The 21,228-nt window shown below is 45.6% G+C and overlaps 1 protein-coding gene across 1 annotated transcript in view; it reads right to left on the bottom strand.

Moving 5' to 3' along the window:
- LOC136626159 (alpha-2-macroglobulin-like) overlaps nt 1-21,228 on the bottom strand; it is a 149,690-nt gene that overhangs the window by 29,718 nt on the left and 98,744 nt on the right. Inside the window, exons 20-26 of the mRNA XM_066600966.1 lie at nt 19,219-19,339; nt 18,212-18,333; nt 17,631-17,682; nt 5,402-5,485; nt 5,105-5,281; nt 4,459-4,534; nt 2,072-2,228 (exon numbers count right to left, since the gene is read on the bottom strand). Coding sequence (XP_066457063.1) covers nt 2,072-2,228; nt 4,459-4,534; nt 5,105-5,281; nt 5,402-5,485; nt 17,631-17,682; nt 18,212-18,333; nt 19,219-19,339 — 789 coding nt within the window. The remainder of the gene's footprint in view (nt 1-2,071; nt 2,229-4,458; nt 4,535-5,104; nt 5,282-5,401; nt 5,486-17,630; nt 17,683-18,211; nt 18,334-19,218; nt 19,340-21,228) is intronic.

The raw sequence follows: 21,228 nt of genomic DNA, 5'->3' as shown, positions 1-21,228 counted from the left end.
AGTTTTGCCATTATAGTTTAAAGACTTCGAGGAGTTTTCAGAGGATAAGCTGATGATCTGTCCTCAAGATAGGTCATCAATATCAGATTAGTAAGGGTCCCCACTAGAGATGAGGGAGCACGCTCGGTGAGGGCAGTTACTCGAGTGAGCCTCGCTCATCTCGAGTAACCGCCCTCTCCTCCGAGCGTGTTTGGGGGGGCAGCAGGGGTGAGCGGTGGAGGGGAGAGAGAGAGATATCTCTCTCACTCTCCCCCCCTCCCGCTCTCCCCCGCCGCCCCCGCCCTCCGCTGCCCCCCCCCCCCCCCCCCCGAGCACGCTCGGAGTAGAAGGCAGTTACTCAAGATGAGCGAGGCTCACTCGAGCAACTGCCCTTACCGAGCGTGCTCGCTCATCTCTAGTCCCCACCAATACGCTGTCTGAAGTGTCTGCGATGCTTGGCTAAATACTCCTGTCACTCTTTTGCATACCCACCCCAGGATTGTACATGTAATAGCAGCTATGCCTGGTTATACACCTTATTTCCATTCCCTGTTTATGCTGATGTTATGTGGATCCTAGCACAGCTCTGATTCAGCAACTAAAATCCGTGACAAATCCGTGACTGTATGCGTTTTTGAAAAATTACATTGCAATTAAAAACTGCAACAAAAATCACTATGTGCAAACACAGCCTCAGGGCGGATTCAGATTAGTGTGCTTTTGTCTCCTTTTATGGGTGTGATAATCACAGCCGTATAACGAGACAAAACAAAACCACTGATCTCTGCGTTTCGCAGTCAAACTATGTGCGAGGAAGATTGGGCAGCACCTATCTTCCTGCGGTAATTTTCAAACTCCTGCACTCCGGCGCAGAGTTTGAACTGTCGGCAAAGGGGAAGTGATTCCCCTCTTTCAGACGCAACAACGCTCCGGGCAAAGTTGTTCCTACGGCACTGTGAATAAGCCCTCAAAGTCAGTAATGCTGCTGGTTATTGGGGGTAATGTTATAGTTGTTATACATTTACCCAGGAAACCTCCATATGTGCTGAAGTTCAGCTAGTGAGGGAGACTGAAATACTAATGTTTGCCTGAGGCCTCTTTCAGCAAGCATATGTTAGCTTCGCATTTGGTTGGTGTTTTGCGGACTGTAATACGAAGCCAATGTAACGCTATGCATCTATTCACATAGCCATATTTTTCAAGACTACTTTTTAAAAACACAGGATGATCTATTTTCACAGATTTCCCTTCCCAATTTTTTATTGGGCAAATATGGATCGAAATTAAAATATATGGAGGCAGCAAAATCTGAATATATAGTATTGAAATACTGATCACTTTCTGTTGTAATGTCATCTGAAACACATCTGAAATACGGATCCGAATTAGGGCTCATGCCCACAGCCGAATGCGTAAACGCTGCGGGTCTCCCTGCAGTGTTTTACTCATTTAGAAGACATATGCTCTGCGGCCAGAGAGCTGGCAGAGGTTGTGTATGGCTCCCTCTGGCACTGCGCACGCGCGCGTATCACACGCACACAGACATGCAGTGTGACCCTTTTTTTTAAATGTATTTCTCGCTCTGTTTCAGAGTTGGGATGCGTATGAAAATGCTGCCCATACACAATGTATTGCATATCATATGCAGCCTGTACAAAGCTATAGGGCTCACACTGCATATGTACGCAGAGAAATGGAGCATGCTGCAATCTATTTCTCTTGCATATTGATACGCAGTGTCCACACGCCGGTGTGCGTAGATCAATGAAAGTCCATTGACTTTCATTGACTCCATTAACAAGGTAACACACCTCCGTGCAACGCACACGTAATACGTGGTGAAAGCACGGTCGTGAACATGAGCCCTTATGGACATGTTTCCATGCACTCATCTGAAACCAGCCTTAGAGCCACACTGTTACTGAATGGGGGCCACAGAGGGGAGCACTAGTACTCTGGGGGATAATATGGAGAGGTTCATTGTGGCAGTATGGGTAGGAGCAGGAGGAGGGCTGCAGTGTAAAGCACAGAGTGTGTAAAGACGAGTTGTGTCTGGAAAAAGTCTGTCGTTATGGCAGTCTGTTATATTTACCTCCATGCAATTATAATAGTAATCTCCCACATCTCCGAAGCAGCCATCAGACCCTTGTAGGGTTTGCAGCCAATTCCATATCTCTTGAATGTGCCTCTCATTTATATAGCAGTACTTCTGCGCTCCAATGTAAGCACTGACTGTCATTGCTGTGAGCCTGCGATACAACATTACACATTTACAAGGTTTGTACAGGATTAGAAAGTCATAGCAACATTTTTTTTTATCAGTAAGTATTACCCCTGCCCACAAGTTCTGTCTGGTGCTGCAGCTCTGCCCCATTCACTTCTATAGAGCTGATGTTAGACAAAACAGACGAACCGCTGCGTTTTGGAAGAAAGTAGCCGGACCCATCTAGCTCTTTCCAGCCCCTGGGTTGTTGTCATCAGTGTTTGTGGGAAGTTAGGGGAGCTTCTCTGGGTGGGTGAAGCTGAGACTTGAGGTGACTTCGGGCCTCCTGACTGTCCCGGATTCTGCGACACAGTACTGAATTTGGAGGCCTGTCACACTGTCATGGGAGGTCTGCTGTATGTCCTGCCCCAAACTCCAGACCCCACTACCACAAACACTCTCGCAGCCTTTGCAGCAACCGCCATATACTTCACACACTGGGTAGCTGTATACCCAGGCTGACCACTCCCCAGGGTCCTGTGAGTACAGTGTGTCTGGAACCAGGGGGAGGAGTCAGCCTGTATAGAGTAGCGGGCTGTCAGTGACTGGTGTGAGTGTGAGGTGTATAGCGGTCACTGCAGAGGATGAGGAAGAGTGTTTCTATAGTGTAGTTAAGGGGCAGTGTAATACCATAGCTAGGGCTACAGAGGGGAGCACTTTAAAGGCCACAGGAAGGAGCACTCTGGGGGCCACAGAATGAGCACTATGGGGTCACAGTGGGGGCACTATTAGTAAGTCCAGGCCATAGAGAGGGTATTATTACTTTGTGGAGCTACAGAAGGTGCACTAGTACTATGGGGGTGGGGGGTACTGAGAGGTTAATTGAGGGTAGTGGTAGGATGGGGAGAGTGTGCAGAGTTAAGTAGTGGCTGGAGAAAGTCTCCATGGTGGTCCGTGCCCAGATAAAAAGGAAAAACACATAACACTAATCAGAGGAAGCGCCACCTAAAAACGCTGGAAGTAACTGCAGTGTAATTATTAACACTATGTAGAACTGGTATCCAATATTTAGAGGTATACTAGTCCTGTGAGGGGGTCACTGTGGGGTGCCATTACTGTGAGGGGGGCACTGAAGGGCAATATTACTGTGAGGGGGTCACTGAGGGGGTATTACTGTAAGGGTTATACTTAGGGACATAAAGGCGTGGCTCAACGTAAAATGGGCTTGGCTTATTGTAACAACTCAACACGTGCGGGTAGCATTGTCCCTCTTTTTTTGTTCAAAAGTTGGGAGGCATGGGCGATTTAAACTTGTAAGGGCTTGTATTTTCCAAAATAAATGGTATTTTTAATGACACAATTTTGGGATATATATAATGTTTTGTATAACTTTTATACATTTTGTGGGGATAGGGATTAAAAACAAACAGCAATTCCGTCATTTTGGGAGGGTGCTTTTTTCTGTGAGACATTACAATTACAAAAGATTCCAAAATTATGTAGTTTTTTTTCTTTATGTTTGCACAATATTTTCCTAAAGTAATCTATATTTGTATCACTGCATTCAAAGACTCATAACGTCACATTTTCATCTACAGAGCTGTTAAGTAGGGTTTTTTTGTGAGACAACTTGTAGTTTTTATTGGTGTTATTTTATGGTAAATACAACTTTTAATGCATTTTTCAGTTAGTGGAATATGCAAAAAACACTTCAGAATTGCTGTGTATTCTAGCTGTTACTGTAAATCTGAGAGGCAGGCTATAAAATAAGCAGAGATGCGGTAGACCTGGAGGTTCATTGTTAGGTGCTTGGCTGTCATGTTAACCCACTACACCCGGCAATATGTGTCATGGAGGGTCCGGTGAGGTGACAGAGGGAACTTCTTCCCTCTTTCAAATTCTTTGCAATAGCAGATGCATTAATAAAGACTGCGGCATCTATGATTAAAACAGCTGGGATTGTAGCTATCTGTGATCCTGGCCATGAGCTGACAACAGCGCCATAATATTATAGCAGCTCATGAGAACTACCATCGATCAACTGATTGTCCAGGTCGTCAGTGGGCAGTGAAGGAAGTTGGAGCACCAGTGTCACTCCCATTGGAAACAAAAAATGTAAACTTCCTGCTCAGGAAAGGATGCGACATCCTGACTATGGTCCTGAGGACGAAGTGAAGGAGCAGTCCAGAGCTCTGACTACTGATGACAGCCGGCTGGACGATCATCTACCGGTAGATGCAGTAGTTGATTTCTCAGCATTTTTATACCATACATACCATATATTTGCATCTGAACCTGGAAAAAATGCGTAGGATCCATTTTCATTCCTAAATGTGAGCTGTTTTTGGTAGCCTGTAAATAAAGAATAACCACAGTGAAAAATCATCCCTGCATACATCTCTAAACCTTCTCCATTAAGAATTAGTAAGAATAAGTTGTTCGAATGAAAAAGGACAATGTGGGGAAAAAAACGATCTGGTGCAATCTGTCAGCTCCACCAACATGGTTTTTTTTTAAATAAATACTTTTATTCCCTTAAAATAACTATTCTAGGACAACTTTTGTCAGACCTCTGCATTCTTCCACTCTTCTGTTATTCCTCTTGCAATGTGTGAACAAATGGATAATGGGGAGCGACCATAGTGTGTGTCCCTACACAGACTGATACTGTCGGCACTGATTGGGCAGTATTAAAGCATTTTGCTATTCCTCCTGGAAATACATAAATTAACTAAACACAGGTTGTTACTGTAGCCTCGTCAGTAGGGCGTCTTTACGCTGTCTGACACCATCAGCACTGATTGTTGACAAGGGGAATGGTAACACCTAGTTGTCAATTTATTTGTACACTCCCAGGAAGAATAACAGAGGAATAACAATTACAATAAGTATACAGTATCATGTTTCAATCATGTCACTAACCTTCAACCAAATATTCGGTAAGCTGAGCTTTGATTTCAGGTGTCAGTTTTTCTGTCTCTTTAAGATAGTTCAGTGCGCAAACACATCGGGACATCTTTGCTGCATTCTGTTCTCCACATCCATCAGGCATATCAAGGACATCATTTATGTTAAAAATACTATTGGACAGAAGATTACCTGGGAAAACATGTTGTAAATCATTTACACAGAAAACCATAATATACTGTAGTATTATATTTCTGTACAAGGTGAGATTTCCCAGGTAGGATATACGGTATATCACTGAGCATTACTCACCCTGAATGATCACGTGTGCACGTTCAGAGCCGGGTACTAGTCCCTCTGGAACATCAATCTTAAAAGGAATTGCCTCTCTGTTTTCTGTAAGAATTGAGATAAAACAGATGTTAATCCTCATCTGCCCCTCCACACCTCCAATGACTTGTGAGAAGTCTATCTGGTTCCTATTTCTTGCACCATTACATTACATTGCAATAATCATGTAGCAATGTAAGCCTGATAGAAAAGAGTATACATGTGAACAGAGCCTCACTGATTATAATCAGTGAGGCTCTGTTCACATGTATACTCTGTTACACATGTTCACATGTATACTCTGTAGGCTCTGTTATAATTACTTACTCTGTTACACATGTTCACATGTATACTCTGTAGGCTCTGTTATAATTACTTACTATCAAAAATCTATATCGAGCCTGTTCAATGTCACTCACCAAAGCTTCCTAATTATGTGATTAAAAATGTTATGTCACCAATACAGACAATTCCTGACTGTAGCCAGAGGCAGCTATTGCCAGTTAGGCGTTTTCCCTGCAGCTGTCAAATGTACGCATATGCCCAACAAAGGAGGTTGTCCAAGTCTGAAACGTGTAGCAATTGTAGCCAATTAAACTGTTAAATGGGGTTTCTGGGCATAAACTAATGATGACCCATCCTCATGATAGGTCATTAGTAGTCGATCGTTGTGGACCAGCCGCTTGGAATCCCTGACAATCAGTTGATCACATGACCTGCTGTCAGCAGATCATCGTCATCAGGGTCTTAAGTGGAAGTGTCATAGAGGGCTTCACTGTTACTGAAATCAATGGAAGCTGAAGGCTTTTATTACACTTCCGGGACTTCTAACTCCGTGGTCGGATGCAGACGTGTATTGAGAGGCTTCAGCTCCCACTGATTTCAGAGCGAGAGACATCCTCTATGACACTTCTGCGTCCAACCCTAATGACGACGTTCGGCCACGCTGCATTGAGAGCAGTCTAAAGAATCAATTGACCGCCAGGGATGCTGAGCAGCGGGTCGCCGGCGATCACCAATTGATGACCTATATGAGAATAGGTCAGTGATAGTTTTTGCGGGGAAACCCTGTTAACGTAACCCACTGGGCCTGGACAAACAAAGATGGCCACACCAGCTTCTCTGACCACCTGATGCACACTCTAAATATGCATGCATCAGTCTTAGTTTATAATACGCACGTAAAATGCAATGCAGCATGTTCTATTTTACTACATATTACGTGTGATAGTGCCCTATTGTTTTCTATGGGTGCATATAAAATGCTGCATATATGCAATTACATTGTGTATGTGGGGCGTTTATATGCACCTTCAGTAAGCGACACAGCAGGAGATTTAAAGAAAATAAATAAAACCAGGAAGATTGTACATTACAGCATACGTCAGATATGCTGTCATGCGCAGTCCAAAATCGCTGCCATATGCAGCGATACACCGACTCACACAGCAGTAAAACGCTGTGTAATACACGCATCGTTTAATGCATATGCTCATGTGAATGAGCCCTTATATGCCCCAATTGAATATATGGACAGAGAATAATTTTTATGGAATTTTGTTAGGGTTTATCATCAGAGTTGTGTGTAAGACTAGGAGAGACACCCTGCTGGATGTGTGGAGACTAGAGATGAGCGAACGTACTCGGATAAGCACTACTCGTCCGAGTAATGTGCTTCATCCGAGTATCTCGCCGCTCGTCCTGAAAGATTCGGGGCGCTCCGCTGCTGACAGGTGAGTCGCAGCGGAGAGCAGGGGAGAGCGGGCGGGAGAGAAGGAGAGAAAGATCTCCCCTCCGTTCCTCCCCGCTCTCCCCTGCAGCTCCCCGCTCCGCAGCGCGTCCCGAATCTTTCAGGACGAGCGGGGAGGTACTCGGATAAAGCCAATTACTCGGACGAGTAGTGCTTATCCGAGTACGTTCGGTCATCTCTAGTGGAGACTATTTCAGTGGGGTAGACAGAGATAAACGAGCACTGTGCTCAGCTATTTTCATTATCCCAATGAAATAAATGGAGCAGCTACGCTCCATTCATTTCAGTGGGGCAGACAAAGATAGTCGAGCTCAGCACTCAGCCATGTCCTCCATTGAGAAGAATAGAACTGCTGCTGCGCATGTATAACCAGCAACTCCATTCCCCACTGTACTACAGAAATGGGAGAATGAATCTTGAACTGTGAAATAGGGTGGACATGGGTTCACCATTCTCAGGATTCAGTGAATGGGTGAAAATTGATTAAAAAAACACCCATAACACTCCTATAAACATATCACTCTCATCCATAAAGCTCTCCACAGTGCTGCACCACCCTATATCTCCTCCATCTCAGTTTTCCACCCTACCTGTGCTCTCTGTTCTGTTAATGACCTCTGATAAGTTCTGGGGTATTGCTCACCTCCCACTTCTATCTCCAAAACTTTTCCTAAGCCACTCTGATTCTCTGCAATGCTCTATCACAGAGAATCGGATTAATCCCAAACACTCTCAACTTTATGCGTGCCCTAAAAACACATCTCTTTATTGAGGCATATAATATCTCCTAATCTAACTTTCCCCCATCCATCCTGTTTCTACACTCTATCCAAACCTGATCCCAGGATTCTCCTCACCCCACACATTATATATAGTACCCTATTTATATAAGGTGGCCAGACCATTGTTCGCAACAAGCACTTGTACCTCATGTGTCACCCCCTTTCCTCATAGATTGTAAGCTCTTGCGGGCAGGGCACTCACCCCTACTGGTCTATTTGATTTTTTTTATACTATATGTAATGTCTGACTTCGTCTCCATATGTGATTTGTAAAGCGCTGTCGAATATATTGGCACTATATAAATAAAGATTATTAATCTAAATCTTTTGGAGCACAATTACATCTTACACAATCCTATAGACCTTTAAGGTATCTGTGTCGTATATATTGAAACTGCTGTATGTTACATTGGAGCCGTTGGTACTGCATTTTTTAAGACGTCTGTCCACATAAATATCACTGATGGTAGAAAGTGTCTATTATGGCCACTGTAGGCTTACAGTACCAATTAATATGGCACACTACCTCATGTAATGTATATAGTTATGCCAGTAGGAAACTTATTTGACATTGTGCCTTTAAGCGCTGCTATTGTGCATTGCTGTTATACTATTATTAGAGATGAGCGAACGTACTCGTCCGAGCTTGATATTCGTGCGAATATTAGGGTGTTCGGGATGCTCGTTACTCGTAACGAGTACCACGCAGTGTTGCGGTTACTTTCAGTTTCCTCTCTGAGACGTTAGCGCGTTTTTCTGGCCAATTGAAAGACAGGGAAGGCATTACAACTTCCCCCTGTGACGTTCAAGCCCTATACCACCCCCCTGCTGTGAGTGGCTGGGGCGATCAGATGTCACCCGAGTATAAAAGTCGGCCCCTCCCGCGGCTCGCCACACATGCCTTGTGAGTTAGCTGAGGGACAGTGGTATCGTGCTGGAGCTGCTGTAGGGAGAGCGTTAGGAGTTAGTGTAGGCTTCAAGAACCCCAACGGTCCTTCTTAGGGCCACATCTAATAGTGTGCAGGCTGCTGTTAGCAGTGGAGAAATTTTTTTTTTTTCTCAAAATCGGCAGTGCAGAGCATTGCACCCGGCATTAGGGACAGAAGTGGTGCTTAGGCAGGGAGAGTGTTAGGAGTGAGTGTAGCCTTCAAGAACCTCAACGGTCCTTTCTAGGGCCACATTTAACCGTCTGCAGTACTGTGCTGGCTGCTGTTAGCTGTGTTCCTTTTTTTTTTTTCTCAAAATCGGCGGTGCAGAGCATTGCACCCTGCATTGATACTACAGGCACAGAATTGTGTAGGCAGGGCCACAACACAGTTATCAGTCATTGAATAGGCACAGTGGGCCTTTCCTTTTAAACAAAAGGGAAAAAAGTATATTTGCCCTGCCTCTGACAGCCGTCAGGGCTCTGGGTATGTGTGTGCTGCGTGGAGAACGTAAAAAAATCAGACGCAACCAGCTACGGTTGAGTGCAGCCTTGCGCCAATTTCTTTCCTGCCTGGGAAATACCTGCTCTGCCACAGTTAGTAACTCTGCAACAGTAAAGTTCTGTGACAGTTTTGCAGGGCCACAACACAGTTATTACAATTATTATTCAGTGAATAGACGCAGTGGGCCTATCCTTTTAAACAAAAGGGAAAAAAGTATATTTGCCCTGCCTCTGACAGCCGTCAGGGCTCTGGGTACGTGTGTGCTGTGTGGAGAACGTAAAAAAATCAGACGCAACCAGCCACGGTTGAGTGCAGCCTTGCGCCAATTTCTTTCCTGCCTGGGAAATACCTGCTCTGCCACAGTTAATAACTCTGCAACAGTAAAGTTCTGTGACACTTTTGCAGGGCCGCAACACAGTTATTAAACTTAGTAGTATTCATTGAATACACGCAGTGTGGCTTGTCCTTTGAAAAACAAGGGAAAAAATTGTATTTTGGCTGCAGGCTTGCGCCACTTTCTTTTCTGCCTGGGAAATCAAATCACTGGTAATACACCATGCTGAGGGGTAGGGGTAGGCCTATAGGACGTGGACGCGGGCGAGGACGCGGAGGCCCAAGTCAGGGTGTGGGCACAGGCCGAGCCAGTGCAGTGGCCAGGGGTAGAGGCAGGGCCAGACCGAATAATCCACCAACTGTTTCCCAAAGCGCCCCCTCGCGCCATGCCACCCTGCACAGGTCAAGGTGCTCTACGGTGTGGCAGTTTTTCACAGAGACGCCTGATGACCGACGAACAGTGGTGTGCAACCTTTGTCGCGCCAAGATCAGCTGGGGAGGCACCACCACCAGCATGCGCAGGCATATGATGGCCAAGCACCCCACAAGGTGGGACGATGCCCGTTCACCGCCTCCGGTTTGCACCACTGCCTCTCCCCCTGTGCCCCAACCTGCCACTGAGATCCAACCCCCCTCTGAGGACACAGGCACTACCGTCTCCTGGCCTGCACCCACACCCTCAGCTCCGCTGTCCTCGGCCCCATCCAGCAATGTCTCTCAGCGTAGCGTCCAGACGTCGCTAGCGCCACAGTTTGAGCGCAAGCGCAAGTACGACGCCACGCACCCGCACGCTCAAGCGTTAAACGTGCACATTGCAAAATTGATCAGCCTAGAGATGCTGCCGTATAGGCTTGTGGAAACGGAGGCTTTCAAAAGCATGATGGCGGCGGCGGCCCCGCGCTACTCGGTTCCCAGTCGCCACTACTTTTCCCGATGTGCCGTCCCAGGCCTGCACAACCACGTCTCCCGCAACATTGTACGCGCCCTCACCAACGCGGTTAATGCCAAGGTCCACTTAACAACAGACACGTGGACAAGCACAGGCGGGCAGGGCCACTATATCTCCCTGATGGCACATTGGGTGAATTTAGTGGAGGCTGGGACAGAGTCAGAGCCTGGGACCGCTCACGTCCTACCCACCCCCAGAATTGCGGGCCACAGCTCGGTGGTGGTATCTGCGGCGGTGTATGCTTCCTCCACTAAAGCACCTTCCTCCTCCTCCAACGCAACCTCTGTCTTGCAATCAAGATGTGTCAGCAGCACGTCGCCAGCAGTCGGTGTAACGCGGCGTGGCAGCACAGCGGTGGGCAAGCGTCAGCAGGCCGTGCTGAAACTACTCAGCTTAGGAGAGAAGAGGCACACGGCCCACGAACTGCTGCAGGGTCTGACAGAGCAGACCGACCGCTGGCTTGCGCCGCTGAGCCTCCAACCGGGCATGGTCGTGTGTGACAACGGCCGTAAGCTGGTGGCGGCTCTGCAGCTCGGCAGCCTCACGCACGTGCCATGCCTGGCCCATGTGTTTAATTTGGTGGTTCAGCACTTTCTGAAAAGCTACCCCCACTTGTCATACCTGCTCGGAAAGGTGCGCCAGCTCTGCGCACATTTCCGCAAATCCCACACGCACGCTGCCACCCTGCGGACACTGCAACATCGGTTTAATCTGCCAGTGCACCGACTGCTGTGCGACGTGCCCACACAGTGGAACTCTACGCTCCACATGTTGGCCAGACTCTATGAGCAGCGTACAGCTATAGTGGAATACCAACTCCAACTTGCGCGGCGCAGTGTGAGTCAGCCTCCTCAATTATTTACAGAAGAGTGGCCCTGATTGGCAGTCATCTGCCATGTCCTTGGAAAATTTGAGGAGTCTACCCAGGTGGTGAGCGGCGATGCTGCAATCATTAGCGTCACCATTCCTCTGCTATGCATCTTGAGAAGTTCCCTGCAAAGCATAAAGGCAGACGCTTTGCGCTCGGAAACAGAGCCGGGGGAAGACAGTATGTCGCTGGATAGTCAGAGCACCCTCCTGTCTATATCTCAGCGCGTTCAGGAGGAGGAGGAGGAGCATGAGGAGGATGAGGAGGAGTGGGAAGAGACAGCTTGGCCCACTGCTGACGGTACCCATGCTGCTTGCCTGTCATCATTTCAGCGTGTATGGCCTGAGGAGGAGGAGGAGGAGGCGGAGGAGGAGGATCCTGAAAGTGATCTTCCTAGTGAGGACAGCCATGTGTTGCGTACAGGTACCCTGGCACACATGGCTGACTTCATGTTAGGATGCCTTTCTCGTGACCCTCGCGTTACACGCATTCTGGCCACTACGGATTACTGGGTGTACACACTGCTCGACCCACGGTATAAGGAGAGCCTTTGCACTCTCATTCCCGAAGAGGAAAGGGGTTCGAGAATGATGCTATACCACAGGGCGCTGGTGGACAAACTGATGGTAAACTTCCCATCCGACAGCACTAGTGGCAGAAGGCGCAGTTCCGAGGGCCAGGTAGCAGGGGAGGCGCAGAGATCAGGCAGCATGTACAGCGCAGGCAGGGGAACATTCTCCAAGGCCTTTGCCAGCTTTATGGCTCCCCAGCAAGACTGTGTCACCGCTCCCCAGTCACGGCTGAGTCGGCGGGAGCACTGTAAAAGGATGGTGAGGGAGTACGTAGCCGATCGCACGACCGTCCTCCGTGACGCCTCTGCCCCCTACAACTACTGGGTGTCGAAGCTGGACACGTGGCCTGAACTCGCGCTGTATGCCCTGGAGGTGCTTGCTTGTCCTGCGGCTAGCGTCTTGTCAGAGAGTGTGTTTAGTGTGGCTGGGGGAATCATCACGGATAAGCGTACCCACCTGTCAACCGACAGTGCCGACAGGCTTGCACTCATCAAGATGAACAAAGCCTGGATTTCCCCAGACTTCTCTTCTGCACCAGCGGACAGCAGCGATACCTAAGCAATACGTAGGCTGCACCCGCGGATGGAAGCATCGTTCTCTCTCACCATCCAAAACGGGGACATTTCTGCTTCATCAATCTGTGTATAATATTCCTCCTCCTCCTGCTCCTCCTCCTGAAACCTCACGTAATCACGCCGAACGGGCAATTTTTCTTAGGGCCACAAGGCTCACTCATATAATTTTTCTAAACAATTTTTATACGTTTCAATGCTCTTAAAAGCGTTGAAAGTTTAACTTGAACCAATTTTTCGTTAAACTGGGCTGCCTCCAGGCCTAGTTACCACTTAAGCCACATTAACCAAAGCGATTAATAGGTTTCACCTGCCCTCTTGGTTGGGCATGGGCAATTTTTCTGAGGTACATTAGTACTGTTGGTACACCAATTTTTGTGGGCCCTCGCCTACAGTGTAATCCAATTAATTTTTTGCCCACCTGCATTACAGCTGACGTTACATCAGCTGTGTTGGGCACTGCAATGGGATATATTTATGTACCGCCGGTGGCTTCCTGGCACCCACCCATGCTGTGGGTCCACAGGGAATTATAAATGCATCTGTTTCCACTTGTAAAGAACCCCAGTCTGACTGGGGCATGCAGTGTGGGCCGAAGCCCACCTGCATTAAGCACGACATTACTACCTCAGCTGTGTTGGGCAATGCAATGGGATATTTTAGTGTATCGCCGGTGGGTTCCAGGGAGCCACCCATGCTGTAGGTGCACACGGAGTTTAACCTACATGTGTCCACTTGTAAAGAACCCCAGTCTGACTGGGGCATGCAGTGTGGGCCGAAGCCCACCTGCATTAAGCACGACATTACTACCTCAGCTGTGTTGGGCAATGCAATGGGATATATTTATGTACCGCCGGTGGCTTCCTGGCACCCACCCATGCTGTGGGTCCACAGGGAATTAGAAATGCATCTGTTTCCACTTGTAAAGAACCCCAGTCTGACTGGGGCATGCAGTGTGGGCCGAAGCCCACCTGCATTAAGCACGACATTACTACCTCAGCTGTGTTGGGCAATGCAATGGGATATTTTAGTGTATCGCCGGTGGGTTCCAGGGAGCCACCCATGCTGTAGGTGCACACGGAGTTTAACCTACATGTGTCCACTTGTAAAGAACCCCAGTCTGACTGGGGCATGCAGTGTGGGCCGAAGCCCACCTGCATTAAGCACGACATTACTACCTCAGCTGTGTTGGGCAATGCAATGGGATATTTTTGTGTATCGCCGGTGGGTTCCAGGGAGCCACCCATGCTGTCGGTCGACAGGGACTTCACAATAGGGAGTTGTACCTGCCTGTGTCTATGAATTAAAAAGCCCGGTCTGACTGGGGCATGCAGAGACACCTTGACAGAATGAATAGTGTGTGGCACATAGGTTCCCCATTGCTATGCCCACGTGTGCAGCTCCTGATGGCGGTGGCACAGGATTCTATTTCTCATTGCTTCTGTACAGCATTGTGGGCTATCGCCCCGCCCCTTTTAAAGAGGGTCGCTGCCTAGCCGTGCCAACCCTCTGCAGTGTGTGCCTGCTTTTCCTCTGGCAGACGCACTTCTAAATAGACATGAGGGCGGTGTGGCATGAGGGCAGCTGAAGGCTGCGCAGGGACACTTTGGTGTGCGCTGTGGGGGGGAGGGGGGGCGGTTGGGCAGCATGTAACCCAGGAGAAGTGGCAGTGGAGTGTCATGCAGGCAGTGATTGTGCTTTGTTGGAGGTAGTGTGGCGCTTAGCAAAGGTATGCCATACTAATGAGGGCTTTTCAGAAGTAAAAGTTGTTGGGAGGGGGGGGGGGCCCACTCTTGCCGCTATTGTGGCTTAATAGTGGGACCTGTGAACTTGAGATGCAGCCCAACATGTAGCCCCTCGCCTGCCCTATCCGTTGCTGTGTCGTTCCCATCACTTTCTTGAATTGCCCAGATTTTCACACAAGGAAACCTTAGCGAGCATCGGCGAAATACAAAAATGCTCGGGTCGCCCATTGACTTCAATGGGGTTCGTTATTCGAAACGAACCCTCGAGCATCGCGAAAAGTTCGTCCCGAGTAACGAGCACCCGAGCATTTTGGTGCTCGCTCATCTCTAACTATTATGTTATAAGGACCTTTGGATCACATAGGCCTTCTGTGCAGGTCCTCCAGACTGTAAGCTGTTCTGATCATTTTATTGTGGAGTTGTGGTGGTTCTCTGTTGCACTGTATTCTGCCATTCCCCACCAACAAAGCACTGAGGCAGTTAAGTGGGGAATACATTGTGATTGATCCCCAAAAGCATGAGAATGCACCAGGCATAGGGACATCATGTTCCTCGTGGGGATCTTGTGGTTAACGCTATTTAAGGGCACCAGGAGAGCCGGGAAGCTGGAGCACTGAGATCCATGGCAGAGATCTGAAGGAAGCTGTGAGGTACACCTTGAACCATTTTGCAGGTCTCAAGAAGGTTCTACTGGATTTATTTGGCATACGGAAAGGCATCACAGGCCAAGCGGAGCAAATGAGCTGCAAAGCCGACCAAGTCACCAATACCCCTGTATCAGAGAAGCATCAGCACTATACTTTTCACACCTCTGAGGAGATACTGTAGTGGCCCAGAGTTAGTGGGGCCCTTCCATCAGTGTAAATGTATTTGTCTTATGCTTACTGCATTGTCAGTGTCTTCTATGTGTATGAATATGATGTGTATTGCCTAGCTGCAGCACTGAATTGGTTATTGTCTGGGTTATGTCTGGAAATGTATCTTTTGTTAGTCATGCAATCGTGCTATGTAAATGTGGTTGCAAGGTGCATGATTGAAGGAAGTCAGTCAGTGAGAGAACTGTTCTGGGCTTGCAAGAGAGAAGAGCTGGAGAGAATGCTGTTCTGCAAGTGAGCCAATCAAAGACCTTCAGCTCTGTGTGGTCCAGAATGGAAGAGGCTGAGAGGAATCTGAAGCCTACCCTGGGCCTGCTTTACCCAGGAGATGCCAGTGTTACCCTTAAACACAGAGAGAGAAAGAGAGAATAGGGAGCTGCCATGCAGCCTACCGCTTTCCAAATGTGAGTGATGACCGGAAGAGAGCTGGAGAGAGAAGGAAGAGTGTTGCCAGAATCAAGACCCACAGATAATGGGACTGTGGTTTCTCCTGTCTACCCGTGAATCCTCCCTGTCACACCAATTTGAGTTTTACCCTGTTTTTCCTGCTGGCGTGTATTACTTAACTGTACCAACTTATTGCAAGTAAACGAGCTTCACCGACCGTTCCCGTTCCCTTGGATGTGTCACTGGTCACCCTCCAGGTGGGAGACGGTAGAGCCACCGTGACAAGGCCCAAACTCTACCCCCTGTCTTCTAGGCTGGGGCCCGCTCCTTGGACACTGCAATACCACCACTACCACTGAGAGAAAGAAATTGTTGAACTCTTCTACAATTTTGGAATCTTGGGCTCCTTTAAATGTAGTCTGGGTTAACGCCCCATTTGTTTTTTTTTACCACATTTACACTGAGAAATTCTTCTAATGTACATGTCTAAGTTACCCGTAAACGTCTGCTGGCTGGAGATATGCTGAATGAGAGCCCTATGGGCAATGATCTAATATTCTTTTCAATACAAACAAAAGTATTTTTTTTCTTTGGAGCCAATGGCAGATATATGCAACTCTTTATGTTTTGGGCATAAGTACAATTGTGGCCAGGTTTACCTTAATTTAACATGTTAACCCCTTAAGGACCAGGATGTTTCGGTTCTAAACAACCAAATGCTTCTTAGGGGCCTTAAAACCACCAAATGATAAAATCTCTATTTTTTTTCTTGAGTTACTAAAATTATTTTAGTATTATTAAAATTATTTTTTTTTTGTGACATAGAGATATTTTTAATATCTTTTATTCTCTGAATTTTTTCTTTTTTTTGTTTAAATTACAGGTAAAAAACTGAAAAAAATATATAAATTTGTAGTTTATTTTAGTGTAAATATACTAATTGTAAAAATAAGGTACAGGAATGGGTTTCACATTTTGTTTTATACGTTTTGATATATTATTTGAATAGTCTTGGATTATAGGGCAGATACGACAATGGTTTAGGTTGGCGTTTGGTAGTGTTCATTATATATATACACATATTTATAAAATATTATTTTCATTTTATTGTGTAATTTTTTAACTGATTTTTGTAACTGTTTTTAATATCTATGGCCCCCATGACATCATATAACATATAAGACCTCTGGGGGACTCTCACACTGTAATTTTTTTTCTATTTCACACTTTTCCATTGTAGCTGCAGAGTCCATAGGAGCCCCAGTTACAGGAAAAAACATTCCCCTGTAGTGAGACTAGTCAATGGCAGAGCAATTCTGGGTTTGCTCAGACCCTGCAACTCTGCCGTGCCAGAGGGCACCCGGCGAGCATGTAAATGCCGGGTAGAATAGGGAAAACATCATTTCCACTTTCTCTGTTCACTACATAGCACTCATTGAACGCAATCTAGCCCACAAAAGTGAAGGCAGAAGCAGATCTTCTGGGTCCCTGACTGCCACAGACATCTAAGGACCTGACCTGCTTCTGGGAGATTGTAGGAGCTTTAATCCCATGCCATATTGTTACTATGGCTGATGGCATGGGATTAAAGCCCAGGCCTAAGTGCCATATATTTATGGCACTTGCTCCTTATTGGGTTTAGAACTTTCTGTACTACAGTTTATTTGACCTATCAAGAGTTTTTTTCAAGGCTTCTGTTGTGTTAATATAACTGCTATATAACTTTTCTATGACTTAATATAATTTGTTGCAGAAAGTTATCCGTCATTTTAAACTTGTCTATATCTGTAGGCTCTGCTTCGCACTGAGCATGATGCCATGATGCCGTGTGAACCTAGACTAACAGTACTTCTATATAATCTACTGTGAGTGGCTATAGTTTTCATTTTATGTAGATCTTTCAATGAACATTCTTGATTGTCCCTGCTCATGTTCTAGTTTGAGTTACCTGATGGGAAAAGGAGGAATGTTTTTGTCTTTTCCTCTTCGTGTCCTTTTGGCTAAAAGAAAACAATAAAATGTTATTTACAGTCTATTTATATAATATACTGTATTTTCAATCCTGAATGCTTATTGCAAAATGTCATATTCCAAACTGCACTAAGAGCTACAAGTCATGTGATAACTGGGGCACAGGGTGGGCTGTAAGGGTGTATGACCTGGGCTTTCATACAGAGTGCTGTATCTTGTCATTACTGAAGGGGCACTGCTGAACCTGAAAGTTGCTCTACTGGCCCTGATGCTTTGGAAAAACTGGTGCTTGCTCCCCAATCTCATACTTGCTCACTGAACCTATTCTCTGCTTTATAAATTTGGTAGATTATTAAATTAAATTGTCGTCATGGCTCCTTGATCTATAAGGATGTACAGTGCCTCAAAATTCATCTGCCCACTACTTACCTGGCAATATACAATCCTGTATAGTGGAATGAGGGCTTACAATTACTAAGTATTCAGGTCCTCTTTAATAAAACTACAGCTTTATCAGTACATTATACTGTACATTGTGGTTAATGTACAGTACCTCACCTTCACCACAACGGTTTTCTCCACTGAATCCTTTCTGTGGTCATCTCCTATCACAAGATCATTTTGGGTGCAGTCTCCCTCCACTTCTATAGATCCACTGTCAACATGAAGCTTTAGTGCCTCTGAAAAATCGAAGTAGAGTCATGTCATCATTACTAGAAAGTAAAAGAACATATTGTGGAGCACTTCATAAAATAGCTTGTATGTTTTTTTAACTATTCCAGTAAGTATGTGAGGTTTATGCACTCTAAAACTTGGATTCTTGTTATCATCATCTTAAAAAGTTACCAAAGTTGCCAGTGGGCGCCCAGACAGTCTTTTTAATAGCAGATCATTTCCTTCTGGTTGGAAGCATTTTTCAGGTTTCTTATCGATAGTAAATCATCAATAAGACATGGTAGTTACTAAATAATCACATACTTTAAATTAGTAATTGTTTTTTTACAAACTGTATATAAAATTACCTTGTATGGGTGAATGATCTACTGGAAGAGGCACACGATCTGCTATTATGATTATGCTTTCTAATCATGGGAATTTCTTTGCCGTTTCTTAGAAAAAAATATTTTACCCCTGCAATCCTAGGGGTTTATTGACATGGTTTATACACATAGAGCTCTCATACAGATGGATTACGTCTCTGCTGTCCCTTTTTAGACCTTCATATAGAAGCATTCAGAAACTTTTCTGTTGGTTTCCATACAATTTGACATAAAAAATGTGGTACATTCCAACAAATTCCATATGTATGTACAGAAGCCTTCAGAGCCAGTATGGCAGCACACAGAGGCCCTAGGGATGTATACTAGGGAACCTGTCCTCTGAGCACTGCCATATGGGCGCCTTGTATACGATTTTGCCATATGCAAGACACTAGCGCAATATTTTTATAATCTACTAGCTAAAAGAAACAACCCCATTGTATGAATAACAGTAAACAAAAATCTAATATTTTTCCTTGTAAGAAAACTTCTCTTAAATGTCAAAATAATTAATCATTACAGTACTTGGTTTTAAGGCTGAAGCATCCCAGGAGAATGTGTGTGAGTGCCCCTCACAGACGCATTTGTGCTGCTCCTTATCCTGGGCTGTAATCAGATCTTCTGATGTGGACAATGACACGCTAATCTGTTATTAAGAAAGCAAATAGTAATATATATTTGATAAGTGCAGATGATGGGGCAAAATATGTTTATCTTCTGCATGGTCAATGTTTTTGGTCAACTGAACCTTACATTCTTGTTGAGCTTTTAGCAAAACCATGAGCATTACACAATGCAATAATAAGAGCCCCGACACCTCAGAAAAGGTTTTCACTCAATTTTGGAAGGATTCATGCAGAAAGGAATGTAATAAGTAACTATGGAAGCCCATAGCAAAACTTAGAACGTGGTCCTGCTCAATCAGCACATGGCAGTTTTATGACTACATTTTTTATTTTCTCTCTTCTAGGTCTTCCATTTCATGTTCTCAGTCTTTCTTTCCATCATCCCCAGTTATCTTTAGTGCATCTTACTTTTGTTGGAGTGGAGATGGATCTCTGTATTTGCTGAACCCAATAGCAGCTGTTATGCCTTCTACCCTGTTAGTTGTAGACAACTTTTGGCATTGTGGATGGTGATCTCAGGCTTGTATTTGGCTTTTTGGATATGGATACCCAAATCCAGAAAACCCCAAAAAGCACTTCTTGTCTTGACACTAACTACAGACTGTCAACATGCTCTAGAAACAATCTGAAAGCTATGAATGGATAATGGTTCTGTGATATTGTGTGCCTGAGGCTCCAATTTCCAATGTTTTATACCTACAATGGAAGCTCCATTGACAGTGTTGTCAGATTTTACGGCAAAAATAGTACTGCATATAGACAGATTCCACTATAAGTTAATAGGGTACATTGAGGGTCATTGGGATGCTTCAAACAATGGATCTTTTACTGCATCTTTGGCTTTTGTTATAAGCAGTCACAGTAACGCACAACTTATTGGAAAAGTGCAGCTCTTCAGTATGACTTATTTTACTCTTGTTAATTGTCTATGGAGATTGCATAGCTTTATGTTTGATTTTTTTGCACCAATGCCCAATGTATGAGGCTGACATGTTTGATGCACTAAAGGAGTATTTCAGTTCCATCTGCCAAAAACAGTACTGTGGTGGAACTGCAAAACAGGAATGAATGGAACCATTCACTGTCCTTAGTGAAAATAACACCATTTTGGTGTTCGTTTGACAAGGTTTGTTTGTTTTTGTTATATTTGGAGTATAGAATAAGGTTGCTGACTATGTTATTCTACACTGAACGATGACTGCATTAGGTACTGATTCAATATTGGGTTTGTCAATGTTTTTGTTCAATTACAGCTTCCAGACACCACTCAATCCATGCCGCTGCAGGAACTCTGTCAGTTAGTTCACATTTTGCGGATAAGTGGGAGCAAATCTCACAGCCCTTTACAGCACATCCTAAATATGTTCAATTGGTTACAGTTCAGTGAGTTTTGGGGCCAAGGCAGAGTGGTTCAGAAGGGAATGGGATTCATCACTCCAGATGACCTTCTAACAGGTTTCCAAGGTTCTCCGACGTTTTCCTGGGTCCATGCGAGGTGTTATTGGTGCTGATGCAGGGTCATCAGAGGCACCCTTGACAATCTTTGCCTATTGAACCACAGTTGACACAAGGTACGCCACATGGTCATTATGGAAATTTGTCTACCTTCTCCGCTCTTGTACTGCTCGGTACCACTCTTGTACCGCTCTTGTACTGTCGTTGCTCTTTTCAGCACCTGTGATGTAACCCCCAGATGGAATTCCACATAATAGTGAAAAGCAGTGTGGGAATGCCCCTTAAGGTCTCTTTTACACATGTGCTTAATATTTTTGTTGTTCAGCTCCATGATAGGAGCTTAACCACAAGTATAACCGAAGTGACAATAATGGGGTGCGTTGGGGTTCTGACTAGAGATGAGCGAACGCGTTCGTCCGAGCTTGATATTCGTGCGAATATTAGGGTGTTCGGG

This window comes from Eleutherodactylus coqui, chromosome 4 (genome assembly GCF_035609145.1).
Source record: "Eleutherodactylus coqui strain aEleCoq1 chromosome 4, aEleCoq1.hap1, whole genome shotgun sequence".
NCBI lineage: Eukaryota > Metazoa > Chordata > Amphibia > Anura > Eleutherodactylidae > Eleutherodactylus > Eleutherodactylus coqui.
This window is presented reverse-complemented; position numbering and strand designations above follow the sequence as displayed.